Source organism: Oncorhynchus masou, chromosome 22 (genome assembly GCF_036934945.1).
Source record: "Oncorhynchus masou masou isolate Uvic2021 chromosome 22, UVic_Omas_1.1, whole genome shotgun sequence".
Lineage (NCBI taxonomy): Eukaryota > Metazoa > Chordata > Actinopteri > Salmoniformes > Salmonidae > Oncorhynchus > Oncorhynchus masou.
Genome location: NC_088233.1, coordinates 47,341,796 through 47,354,977, shown reverse-complemented (window position 1 = coordinate 47,354,977; position 13,182 = coordinate 47,341,796). Strand labels below are relative to the sequence as shown.

The window sequence follows — 13,182 nt, the reverse complement described above, 5'->3', positions numbered from 1 at the left end:
TTCTAAGTGACCCCAAACTTTTGAACGGTAGTGTATATAGGGTTAAATCACAGGCTTACAGCTCTGATGTCACTGGTTTCATAATGAGCGGTTTGCTCTGGGTTTTAGCAGTAGAATCCCTATTATTTCTTATCAATAATGTCCATGGCGCTCTGCTCACTGAAGCCCTCTGTAACCCCATTGTTTGCTGTCCTTTCTGCCACTGCTCCTAATAGCAAATCGCTCCTAGCCCGCCCAACCAGAGGCGTCAGATGGCCCCTGTCATGTCTAAACCAGTCATGCTGTCCCAGAATCAGTCCCATCGACCTACCCTACACGCTGAGGGCCTGGTAAGAAACACACTGTCCGCCTACTCCTCCTCTCTCCCTCTCCCTAAACACCCTCAACCCCTCTCCGCATGCTTGCTGTGTTCTCCTGTCACTCTCCCTAGCCGGGGTGCTACGTTTGTTCACGCTGTTTCTCTGCTGCACCAGACAAGGCTGGTTAATGTACCGATGCTAACTTCCTTATCAGGAGGAGACCCTGTCATTACTCTGCTCCCAACTGGTCATTTACCATGTGTCAGGTCAACGGTGACAGGTCCACAGTGGTGAATGGTAGGAGAGCGATTGCTGAAAGACCAGTGGGACGGAATCGAAGCAGCAGTGGCTTAGATCACCAGACCAACCCAAGCCGTTATCCAGAATGCCTTATGAGTCAGAGTCACAGAAACGGAGGAGAAGCTCTGCTGCAGTTTGATAGATGCTGAGACCCTCTCAAGCCCCACTGTCCGTCTGTAAGACTGACGCTCTATCTGCTGCTATTTAGACCACACAGGATGCCCATCTTAGCCCGTCTCTCCCTCCTGTCATAAGTGCCTGTTGATTAAATGGATGGCCACCACCCGTGGATATAGCCTACAGTACAGTTTAGGTGCAGTCCGTTTCAGGCTTTGACGTTTGGTGACTGCTGTGTTAGCACTCAAAAGATGCCGCATAAAGTTGACTTTTCCGTTTATTCTTTTAACTGCGTCAAACGTTTTGGCTTTGCAGCCTTCTTCAAGTCTGTAGGTAATATTTTTCGGCCACAGGTGAGCAAGGTAATATAGGTAATAGGTAATATTTTTCCAATTTATAGGCCACAGGTGAGCAATTTAAACCCTGTCCTTATCAAGAACACTGTCCATATCATATTTTGCATATCATTTATGAGGTTAGGCTCACATATTTATGAACGACCTAGCCTGATTCCCTTTGTGGTAAGCTATCTCGTACATGTATATAGTGTATCCAAATGAGCGGATGGTTCACGTCTCATAACCCCAATTGCTCTTTGTGCCCGCTCCCGTACCCTATAATTCTGTATTTCTTTGCATTTGTATGCGTGTAGACCAGAGAATCTGATTGGCAGATGAGTGGCAACCCCGATTAGAAGCACCTGTTGCTCGTCAGTTGCTCACCTGTGTTCCCTGTAAATGCTGATCATTAAAAGCTGAAACGTGTACGCTACTGCTGATGCAAATAAAGTAATAAACCAAATCGAAAAATGATATCAGCCTTACGCAACATCTTTTTGAGTGCAGACCCATCACATCTTTTTGCTTATATGAGTTTACAGGTTTTATGCACCAACCAAAGTTCTGGGAGAGCACGATGGTCCTCTTTAGATTGGCTGCTGTGTTAGCTCTAGAAGATCCAAAGCATTTAGCTACAGTCTAGTTAGGATTCAGATTAGATAGTGTGGTACCAACATGGAGGATTATTTCTCTACCACTTGTAAAGTGAAGTTGATCCCAGGTGAAGGTTTTGCTGATGTTGACAGAGAGACAGACTTTAAAAAAAATGTTTTTAAGTTCACCTTTATTTAACTAGGCAAGCAAATTCTTATTTACAATGATGGCCTACTCCGGCCAAACCCGGACAATGCTGGGCCGATTGTGCGCCACCCTCCCAATCACAGCCAGATGTGATACAGCCTGGATTTGAATCAGGTACTATAGTGATGCCTCTTGCACTGAGATACAGTGCCTTAGACCACTGCGCCACTTTGGAGCCTAGACAGAGGGAGCCCAGACAGAGGGAGCCTAGACAGAGGGAGCCCAGACAGAGGGAGCCCAGACAGAGGGAGCCCAGACAGAGGGAGCCCAGACAGAGGGAGCCTAGACAGAGGGAGCCTAGACAGAGACTCTGAAAGAAAGAGGAGGCAACACAAAAGTGAGAAACGGAGAGAGACTTTTTGTATTTCTTTAATAAGCCATCCTCACTACATTGAAACACCACAGTAACCCCAGTGAGTCCCCCGGCAGCTAAAAATTGCATTGCATACCATCAAACCACATCTCAACCACATTTCACAGTACAATACACATTCCATATCCATATTACAAATGTATATTTAACCCGCCCTCTCCAGCAGTACAGTCCTCCTAAGTCCCCGGATATCTTGAAATACCCCCAGATAGTTGACCATCTAGTATTTATAATCAACCTGTCGTGACTTTATTTTCATTAAGCTGATGACTGTTATTTATTTAATCCACTAACTATGTTTAATTGTTACCCAACTAAATTGGTCATGTAACAACTAACTCATTAGGAATTTGGGGCACCACGGAAGAGGTTGTTTAAAGAGTTACCATCTCCCGAATTAAACTCTATAAGATATATCTATTACATCGATAAACAGTCATCTTATTAATCATTACCTCTTATCATTATGAACAGTCGTAACCTCATGCATCTACAAAAACACCAGCCTTACTCATGATTCAGTACTACACAAATTGGTTGAATAATTTATTTTGCAAGTTAACTAAATAATAACAGGATAACATATACACTTAATACATGAGACAAAGGTCCCTGGCCGACTTCTACAATATGGTGGCTTTTTACACAACGACACGGAGAGGGAGAGAAAGAGACAAAGACACTTATCATCGATACATTTCAGAACTATTCACACATTAATCATATAGTTTGCACACAAACCACTGCCCGTTTGGAATAAGAGATCATGAATGTATTTACATGTGAGTGCCTTTGTTCGGTCGGAACCAACCCTCCTTAGGAAGGTTGTTGGCCTTTCAGTGGCAAGCTGTATGGCTCTGATTGTCTGAAAGGGGTCTCCACTTTCCCGTCTTCTACTATGGTTCACTCTAGAAGATAGCTAGCCAGCCGTGTCAACGGTTCCCATTGGTGATGAGCGTAGTAGGATAGTCTCACTTAGATTCGCTTTTCTAGATATTTGACTCAAGACAGCTAATCAACTGTCTCAGTGATTGTCTGGGAGGTGAGCTTCTCGCCTACACCTCGTGTTGATTATTCAGCATTTGGACCACGATGGACATAAGCTGCAGCTCACCGTCTCACTTGTCTAAAGGAAGGTGAGTTTATTTCTTCACCTCGTGTTGAGGTTCAAAGTTACAACCTTTTCATACATGTAGCTACCGCCTCACGTTTCCTGGTCTGATGTTAATCTCTGTTGGCAAGCCTTTTATGTCCTCTGGCCGAAGGGGACGGTTCCGTCCATCTGACACTCTCTCTGACCTTATCGGGTGTGGCTACCTACTTATGCACAGTTTATAGGAGATAGATTCTCTTATACCTCCTAAAATCACTTTCATATCTTAACAACAATACTTTCTTAATATGTCATATTATATGCACAATGTATTGGATGGAAACTTGACAGATAAAGGGGATATACTTTCCAAGTTACAGTATTACGTCCGTACAGTTTTTAATTACATTTTATTTGTCACATGGTTAGCAGATGATAATGTGAGTGTAGTGAAATGCTTATGCTTCTAGTACAAACAGTGCAGTAATATCTAACATTTCCCCAACAACTACATAATACACACAAATCTAAATGGGTTGAATGAGAATATGTACATGTAAGTGTATGGATTAGCGATTGCTGAGCAGCATAAGCAAGGTGCAGTAGATGGTATAAAATACAGTATATACATGTGATATGAGTAATGTAAAATATGTAAACATTATTAAAGTGGCATTATTTAGAGTGAATTGTATAAAGTGACTAATGATTAATTTATTAAAGTGGCCAGGGATTGGGTCTCAATGTAGGCAGCAGCCTCTCTGAGTTAGTGATTGGTCTTTAGGAGTCTGATGGCCTTGAGATAGAAGCTGTTTTTCAGTCTCTCAGTCCCAGCTTTGATGCATCTGTACTGACCTCGCCTTTTGGATGATAGTGGTGTGAACAGGCTGTGGCTCGGGTGGTTGATGTCCTTGATGATCTTTTTGGCCTTCCTGTGACATCGGGTGCTGTTGGTGTCATGGAGGGCAGGTAGGTTGCCCCCGGTGATGCGTTATGCAGACTGCACCACCCTCTGGAGAGCCTTGAAGTTGCCGTACCAGGCTGTAGTTTTCTTTAGCTCCCCACTGACCAGTCCCCATATTCATAGGTTAGAATTATTGTTCCAGTATTCACTTTTGATGTGCTAGAGTTTCGGCCGGAAAACTTCTGTGAAACAAAGAACATTCCTTGGGTTAAATACTGGAGTGGGAGAGAAAGTCTCCTTCTCCTGTAATTTATGACAGGGTGTGAACTGTCAACCTCCCAGGAGCCCCCCCCCCGTGGGAGAGAGAGGGCCTTGTTATTGTCATCCATTGCCAAGCTGATCTGACCCGTTCAGATCCTCACAGAACAGTCATGACACACCCTAAGGCATAGAGGGAGGGAAGGAGCTTGGGGAGCGGGGGAGGGAGGGGGGGAGGGAAAGCGAGGTGTCATAGTGTCAATCTCTCATGACTACTGTCTGGTTCCTGTGTTACAGCCCCCGGAGATGCTGAAACGGATGGTGACGTATAACAACACGTTTAGGTCCAACAACAAGAGACAAGTAATCCAAACCCATCACCACCTTCTCCCCTGACTGTGCTCTCCTCTGCTCTGAGTGGTTCTCAGTAGTTTAGTGGCTGTTTTCTCTTGTTCTTTCTAATCTAAATCAATCCACCTTTCTTCCTCAGAGTGACGTGTGGAGTGACTGCCTCCTTTATTTCCCTGGCTCCCAACCTGTCCTTTCTGTTGGATGCAGTAGTCCCTTGTACACATTCGATAGCTCAACTAAATTGACTGTGGAAGTTAAGTATTATGTACATGCATTGGGCCTTCTTTTGTCTCAAGGTAGATATGCAGATGGTGTGGATGCTGAGTAGTGTAGATATGTGGTTGTACGTCTTCTTTTTAGTGTTCAGGTTGCCCTGAAATGAACTGAACTGACTGTCCATTGTCCCGCCGCAAATGGCATATTAGTGTTCGATACAAACTGAGACCACAACCAACTTCCTGTGCAATGGGAAGAAGGGCCTCCATGTTTTTACCCGACCCTACAGATCATGCTTATTGTCATTAAAAACCTCGAGTTGACATTCCTTGCCTTAAAATAAACTCTGTGGCACCCTGCTATTGCACATATTCTGCACTATATCTGGTGGAAAGTAGTGCACTATATAGGGAATAGGATGCTATTTGAGATACAAACTTGTACCGCAGAGAGCCTTTTGTACCGCAGAGAGCATCAATGTCATTGCAATAAATTGGCTTCTCATTCAGCCAGATTGAATTAACGTTCATTCTGACTCCCTCAGACTGATGTCTCCAGTCATGAAGGACGCTTTACAATTAAATTGGCATTTGTTTCAAACTGGAGACGTCTTTTTGAAATGGAAAGTGCAGTGTGATTGCCTTGTTAACTGAGCTGTTGCTGCAGTGGTTGAGACATGAGTCCTCTTTCTCCTGAATGGAGATTGAGGAGCTGTGGCCCTCAGATTTTGAAGGCCACAAATGACGGTGTTTGTGAGTGTGTATATCAATGAATCTCCTTTGACAATGTTTTGAAGTGACAATAAGAAATGCTGTCGCTATCTCGCTTTACAAGACAAGGTTCTTGAACAGTGGAGCAAACAGAAAAACTGATATTTGGAAAGTCTTGGTAGGACAATAGAAGTTTACTTCAAAAAAAAAATCTATATTTTATAGAGGCAACTGATGTGTTGAAACACTGAAATGTGTTGGTTTTAACAATAACATCTAGATTTTTTGAAGCAACATTTTTATTTCATGAGTTGCTAAATACACTGAGTGTACAAACATTAGGAACACCTGCTCTTTCCATGACACACTGACCAGGTGAATCCAGGTGAATAGCTATGATCACTTACTAATGTCACTTGTTAAACCCACTTCAATAAGTGTAGATGAAGGGGAGTAGACAGGTTAAATAATTATTTTTAGCCATGAGACAATTGGGACATGGATTGTGTGTGTGCCATTCAGAGGGTGAATGGGCAAGACAAAATATGTCAGTGCCTTTGAATGGAGTATGGTAGTAGGCAGTGTTGGGTAGGTTACTTTCAAAATGTAATCCTTACAGTTACTAGTTACCTGTCCAAAATTGTAATCCGTAACATAACCTTTGGATTACCCAAACACAGTAACGTAATCTAATTACATTGTTACTTTTAGATTACTTTCTCCTTCAGAGGCATTAGAAGAAGAGAATGTATGTTACCAATTGAACAACATCTATTGCAGGATAAATCAATGTTAAAGTTTACATAGCTGGCCATATATGGATGTTAAATTGTACTTTATGGGTTGGTTATATGTAGGCTTCTTCTAACCCATCGCTTTCTACTGCATATAATAATAATACAATTAAATTATATCTTTACATTAATAAACAGTCATTCCAATAAATGTTATAACCTTTGATCTTCAGGAATAGGATTTGGAAATATGGAAGTATAGATTAGCCAAATTGTTTTATTGAGCACTAAGGACTTATTAGCCAGCCCCAACTCGGTTGTTTATGATTTTGTTGTCATGGACGACTGATTGAGCTCATTGATTTGAGTTGAAAAATAAATGCTGCGCTCATGGAATGGCATGCTTTGATCACTACTGAAAAGTGCTATTTACATGTGAAAAATGAATGGCATTTGCTGCCTTTGCTATACTGTAGGACTATTGTTTACCTTTTTGTTGGTGACACTTTGATATCTTGATAATATGCAGCTGTTTAAAGGGCAAATCCAGAGAGGAAACTAACAAACCGTCGCCCCACCTCTGTTTTTGCAAAAAGCTGAGGGATGGGCCTGGATGCAAGGACTGACTATCCATGATATCAAACTGATTGTTTTAACCATGTTATGAGGCCATACAGTGTTTGTTTACATTTACAATGTTTACAAACATTTAGAAAAAACCTGCTTATATTTTGGGTTCTCATGGAGTGTAACACTTGAACTAAGCTTATGAGGCATTTATATTATTCAAGAATCAAAGGATATACAGTTGAAGTCGGAAGTTTACATACACCTTAGCCAAATGCATTTAAACTCAGTTTTTAACAATTCCTGACATTAAAAATTCCCATCTATTTTGTGAAGTGCACCAGTCCATCCTGCAGCAAAGCACCCCCACAACATGATGCTGCCACCCCCGTGCTTCACGGTTGGGATGGTGTTCTTCGGCTTAAAAGCATCCTCCTTTCCATAACAATGGCCGTTATGGCCAAATAGTTCTATTTTCGTTTCATCAGACCAGAGGACATTTCTTCAAAAAGTACAATCTTTGTCCCCATGTGCAGTTGCAAACCGGAGTCTGGCTTTTTTATGGCAGTTTTGGAGCAGTGGCTTCTTCCTTGCTGAGTGGCATTTCAGATTATGTCAATATATACTGTGGATATAGATACATTTGTCCCTGTTTCCTCTAGAGGTCGACCGATTATGATTTTTCAACGCCGATACCAAACCGATTATTGGAGGACCCCCCCCCCCCCCCAAAAAAAAGCTGATACCGATTAATCGGTCGATTAAAAAAAAATATATATATATTTGTAATAATGATAATTCCAACAATACTGAATGAACACTTATTCTAACTTAATATAATGCATCAATACAATTTATTTAGCTTCAAATAAATAATGAAACATGTTCAATTTGGTTTAAATAATGCAAAAACAAAGTGTTGGAGAAGAAAGTAAAAGTGCAATATGTGCCATGTAAGAAAGCTAATGTTTAAGTTCCTTGCTCAGAACATGAGAACATATGAAAGCTGGTGGTTCCTTTTAACATGAGTCTTCAATATTCCCAGGTAAGAAGTTTTAGGTTGTAGTTATTATAGGAATTAATTATAGGACTATTTCTCTCTATACCATTTGTATTTCATATACCTTTGACTATTGGATGTTCTTATAGGCACATTAGTATTGCCAGTGTAACAGTATAGCTTCCGTCTCTCACCTCGCCCCTACCTGAGCTCGAACCAGGAACACATTGAAAAACAGCCACCCTCGAAACAGAGTTACCCATGCAGAGCAAGGGGAATAACTACTCCAAGTCTCAGAGCGAGTGACGATTGAAACGCTATTAGAGCGCAACCCGCTAACTAGCTAGCCATTTCACATCGGTTTCACCTGCCTAATCTCGGGAGTTGATGGGCTTGAAGTCATAACAGTGCAATGCTTGAAGCAGAGCAAAGGGCTGCTGGCAAAACGCACGAAAGTACTGTTTGAATGAATGCTTACGAGCCTGCTGGTGCCCACCATCGCTCAGTCAGACTGCTCTATCAAATCATAGACATAATTATAACATAATAACACACAGAAATACGAGCCTTAGGTCATTAATATGGTCGAATCCGGAAACTATCATCTCGAAAACAAGACTTTCATTCTTTCAGTGAAATACGGAACCGTTCCGTATTTTATCTAACGGGTGGCATCCATAAGTCTAAATATTCCTGTTACATTGCACAACCTTCAATGTTATGTCATAATTACGTAAAATTCTGGCAAATTAGGCAGCCCAAACTTTTGCATATGCACTGACTCTACGTGCAATGATCGCAAGAGAAGTGACACAATTTCACCTGGTTAATATTGCCTGCTAACCTGGATTTCTTTTAGCTAAATATGCAGGTTTAAAAATATTTACTTCTGTCTATTCATTTTAAGAAAGGCATTGATGTTTATGGTTAGGTACACATTGGAGCAAGGACAGTCCTTTTTCGCGAATACTCACCGCATCGATTATATGCAACACAGGACACGCTAGATAAACTAGCAATATCATCAACCATGTGTAGTTAACTAGTGATTATGATTGATTGATTGTTTTTTATAAGATAAGTTTAATGCTAGCTAGCAACTTACCTTGCCTTTCTGCATTCGCATAACAGGCAGACTCCTTGTGGAGTGCAATGAGAGGCAGGTGGTTAGAGTGTTGGACTAGTTAACTGTAAGGTTGAAAGATTGAATCCCCGAGCTGACAAGGTAAAAATCTGTGGTTCTGCCACTGAACAAGGCACTTAACCCACCGTTCCTAGGCCGTCATTGAAAATAAGAATGTGTTCTTAACTGACTTGCCTAGTTAACTTCTTATGGCTGCAATCCCGGTAATGGGAGCGATATGACAACAGCCAGTGAACGTGCAGGGCGCTATTTTTTCAAAACATCAAAAATCTCATAATTAAAATTCCTCAAACATACATGTATCTCATACCAGTTTAAAGCTATTCTTGTTGTTAATCCCACCACAGTGTCTGATTTCAAATATGCTTTACAGCAAAAGCACCACAAACGATTATGTTAGGTCACCACATATAGCCACAGAAAAACACAGACATTTTTTTTCCAGCCAAAGAGAGGAGTTTCAAAAAGCACAAATAGAGATAAAATTAATCACTAACCTTTGATGATCTTCATCAGATGACACTAATAGGACTTCATGTTACACAATACATGTATGTTTTGTTTGATAAGGTTCATATTTATCAAAATATGAGTTTACATTGGCGCGTTACATTCACTAGTTCCAAAAACATCCAGTGATAGCCACATCATTCAAAAGAAATATTCATCATAAATGTAGATGATAATGCAAGTTATACACATGGAATTATAGATATAGTTCTCCTTAATGCAAACACTGTGTATGATTTTTTTTTTTAATTTACGGCCAGCCATGCAATAATCTGAGGCGGCGCTCAGAAAAATTAGTCACAATTAGCCGGCATGTTGCCATCAACATAAACAAGAAATTACATGATAAATATTCCATTACCTTTGATGATCTACATCAGAAAGCACTCCAGGAATCCCAGGTCCACAATAAATGTTTGTTTTGTTCGATAATGTCCGTTATTTATGGCCAAATACCTTCTTTTGTTAGCGTGTTTGGTATACATATCCAAATGCTCATTCTGGTCAGCGTTACATCGGACAAAAACTTCAAAAAGTTATAATACAGGTCGAAGAAACATTTCAAACTAAGTGCAGAATCAATCATTAGGATGTTTTTAACATATAGCTTCAATGAAATTCCAACCGGAGTATTCCTTCTTGTCTTCATGAGCAATGAAACGCAAGTGGGTACCATGAGGAATAAGCGTGGTCAGAAAATGGCTGACTGCCAGACACCTGAAAGATTCTGCTATCATTCACTCCCACAACACCATAGAAGTCTCATTAAAATTTCTATTGATGGTTGTCATCTAGTGGAACCCCAAGGCAGTGCAACATCATTAATATCTCAAGAGGATTTCATTGGGGACTTTGGTGAATACATGCAAAGCTGAGATTTTTCACTTCCTGTTTTGATTTATCCTCTGGATTTTGCTTGCCATTTGAGTTCTGTTATACTCACAGACATCATTCAAACAGTTTTAGAAACTTTATAGTGTTTTCTATCCAATACTACTAATTATAATATGCATATATTAGCAACTGAGACTGAGAGCAGGCCGTTTACTTTGGGCAACTTATTCATCCAAGCTACTCAATACTGCCCCCAGCCATAAGAAGTTAAATAAAGATTAAATAAAGGTGTAAAAAAAAAAAGTCGGCCAAATCAGTGTCCAAAAATACCGATTTCCAATTGTTATGAAAACTTGAAATCGGCCCTAATTAATCGTCCATTCCGATTAATCGGTCGACCTCTAGTTTCCTCCAGCGTCTTCACAAGGTCCTTTGCTGTTGTTCTGGGATTGGTTTGCACTTTTCGCACCAAAGTACGTTCATCTCTAGGAGACAGAATGCGTCTCCTACCTGAGCGGTATGACAGCTGCGTGGTCCCATGGTGTTTATACTTGCGTACTATTGTTTGTACAGATGAACGTGGTACCTTCAGGCGTTTGGAAATTGCTCCCAAGGATGAACCAGACTTGTCAAGGTCTACAATTTTTTTTCTGAGGTCTTGGCTGATTTCTTTTGATTTTCGGAGAGGTGTCAAGCAAAGAGGCACTGAGTTTGAAGGCCTATTCCTGCTATTTTCCAGAATTCCATCAAACCCATTTGGTGTGTCATCATAGTGGTCTCTGACTTGTGGTCAGATCGCTCAGGTGGAACAAATTTAAACTTCCGCATTTTTCAATGTTGATTTGAATGTCATTGAGAAAACAGGAGTATCAAAGATTTTTCAAAAGTATCTGTAATCTGATTACAATATTTTTGCTGGTAATTTAACGGATTACAGTTACCGTTTTTTTGGTAACCCCTTACATGTAACAGATTACGTTACTCCCCAACCCTGTAGGCGCACCAGCCTTGAGTGTGTCAAGAACTGTAATGCTGCTGGGTTTTTCACGCTCAACAGTTTCCTGTGTATATCAAGAATGGTCCACCACCCAAACGACATCCAACCAACTTGACACAACTGTGGGAAGCATCGGAGTCAACACGGGCCAGCATCCCCGTGGAACTTTCCACGACGAATTGAGGCTGTTCTCGGGGAAGGGGGGAGGGGTCAGCTTAATATTAGGAAGATGTTCCTAATGTTTTGTACACTCCATGTGTATAGTTAGCCTTCTCTCTACAGTTGCATAGACATTCTCATCACTTTATTTTTCAGAGCTGGAAAGACATGGAAAATGAGTCCACAGCCTTGGTTTTTGTTGTATTATAACATTCATCAATTTGAAATACCATTTAAAGACAGAAGTGGTTGTCAAAGGAAATCTAGCCCTTGTACACTCACCACACTCGTTCTCTGTTAGAACCTAATTACATCATTACATGCCAACGTCATTTAGAAAAGTAATAAGCCACATTGCCCTGGTTCAGGTTGAACCTATGAAGTTTTACCGTGCCATAGACTAACAAAGGAAAGGATAGTCATTTCTGCTCCTACCACAGATTGTGTAAGATGTCATATTACTGAGCAAGAAATCAGTTAAGAGACCAGGGTGAAATAGGGCCTGTATTATAGGCCTATTGTTCAACCATGCTTCCTAGTGGCGCTGAACCTCAATGCAGCATTGCCATGTTGAACTGTCTAATATGTTGTTTTGTCTTTCAGGGCTTTCAGAAATACGTGGAAGACTTTGATCCCCACTCCATGGTACTGTATGTGTGTCTATAGCTGCAAGACCTTTAGACGTACAGGATCATGTCATGTGTACAGGCGTGTGACATGTGCCAACGAAGATCTGTTAACCGTGACTATAAAGCAGTTTGTAAATGTCAGTCTCCATTGTGAGCCATCCCATAGTTGACCTTCTCAGTTCCGTGTGGCCATTGAGTCACTGTAACAGCCATTCTGTGTTATAGCCTTCCTGGGAACCTCAGTGGGACACCTCTAATGTTCTCATCTTTCTTGGAAATAGTCAATGCGCCTCAGTAAATGGTTTTCTATAGCTAAAGCCATACATTGCCTTCGGAAAGTATTCAGACCCCCTTGACTTTTTCTACATTTTGTTACGTTACAGCCATAATAAATTGATGAAATAGTTATTTTTCTCTCTCCCTCAATCCACACACAATATCCTATAATGATGAAGCAAAAACAGGTTTAGACATTTTTGCAAATGTCTTACAAAAAGGACTGAAATAACACATTTACATAAGCATTCAGGCCATTTACTCAGTACTTTGTTGAAGCCCCTTTGACAGCGATTACAGCATTGAGTCTTCTTGGGTATGAAGCTACAAGCTTGGCACACCTGTATTTGGGGAGTTTCTCTCATTCTTCTCTGCAGATCAAGCTCTATCAGGTTGGATGGGGAGCATTGCTGCACAGCTATTTTCAGGTCTCTCCAGAGATGTTCAACCGGGTTCAAGTCCGCGCTCTGGCTGGGTCACTAAAGGACATTCAGAGACTTGTCCTGAGGCCACTCTTGCGTTGTCTTTTCTGTGTGCTTAGGGTAGTTGTCCTGTTGGAAGGTGAACCTTCG

The 13,182-nt window shown here is 41.0% G+C and overlaps 1 protein-coding gene across 2 annotated transcripts in view; it reads left to right on the top strand.

Annotated features, from left to right (window-relative positions):
• The window catches only part of ush1c (Usher syndrome 1C), a 48,813-nt gene that overhangs the window by 23,083 nt on the left and 12,548 nt on the right, over positions 1-13,182 (top strand). For both annotated transcript variants that reach the window (XM_064930364.1, XM_064930363.1), the window contains exon 15: positions 12,309-12,350. In XM_064930364.1, coding sequence (XP_064786436.1) covers positions 12,309-12,350 — 42 coding nt within the window. The remainder of the gene's footprint in view (positions 1-12,308; positions 12,351-13,182) is intronic.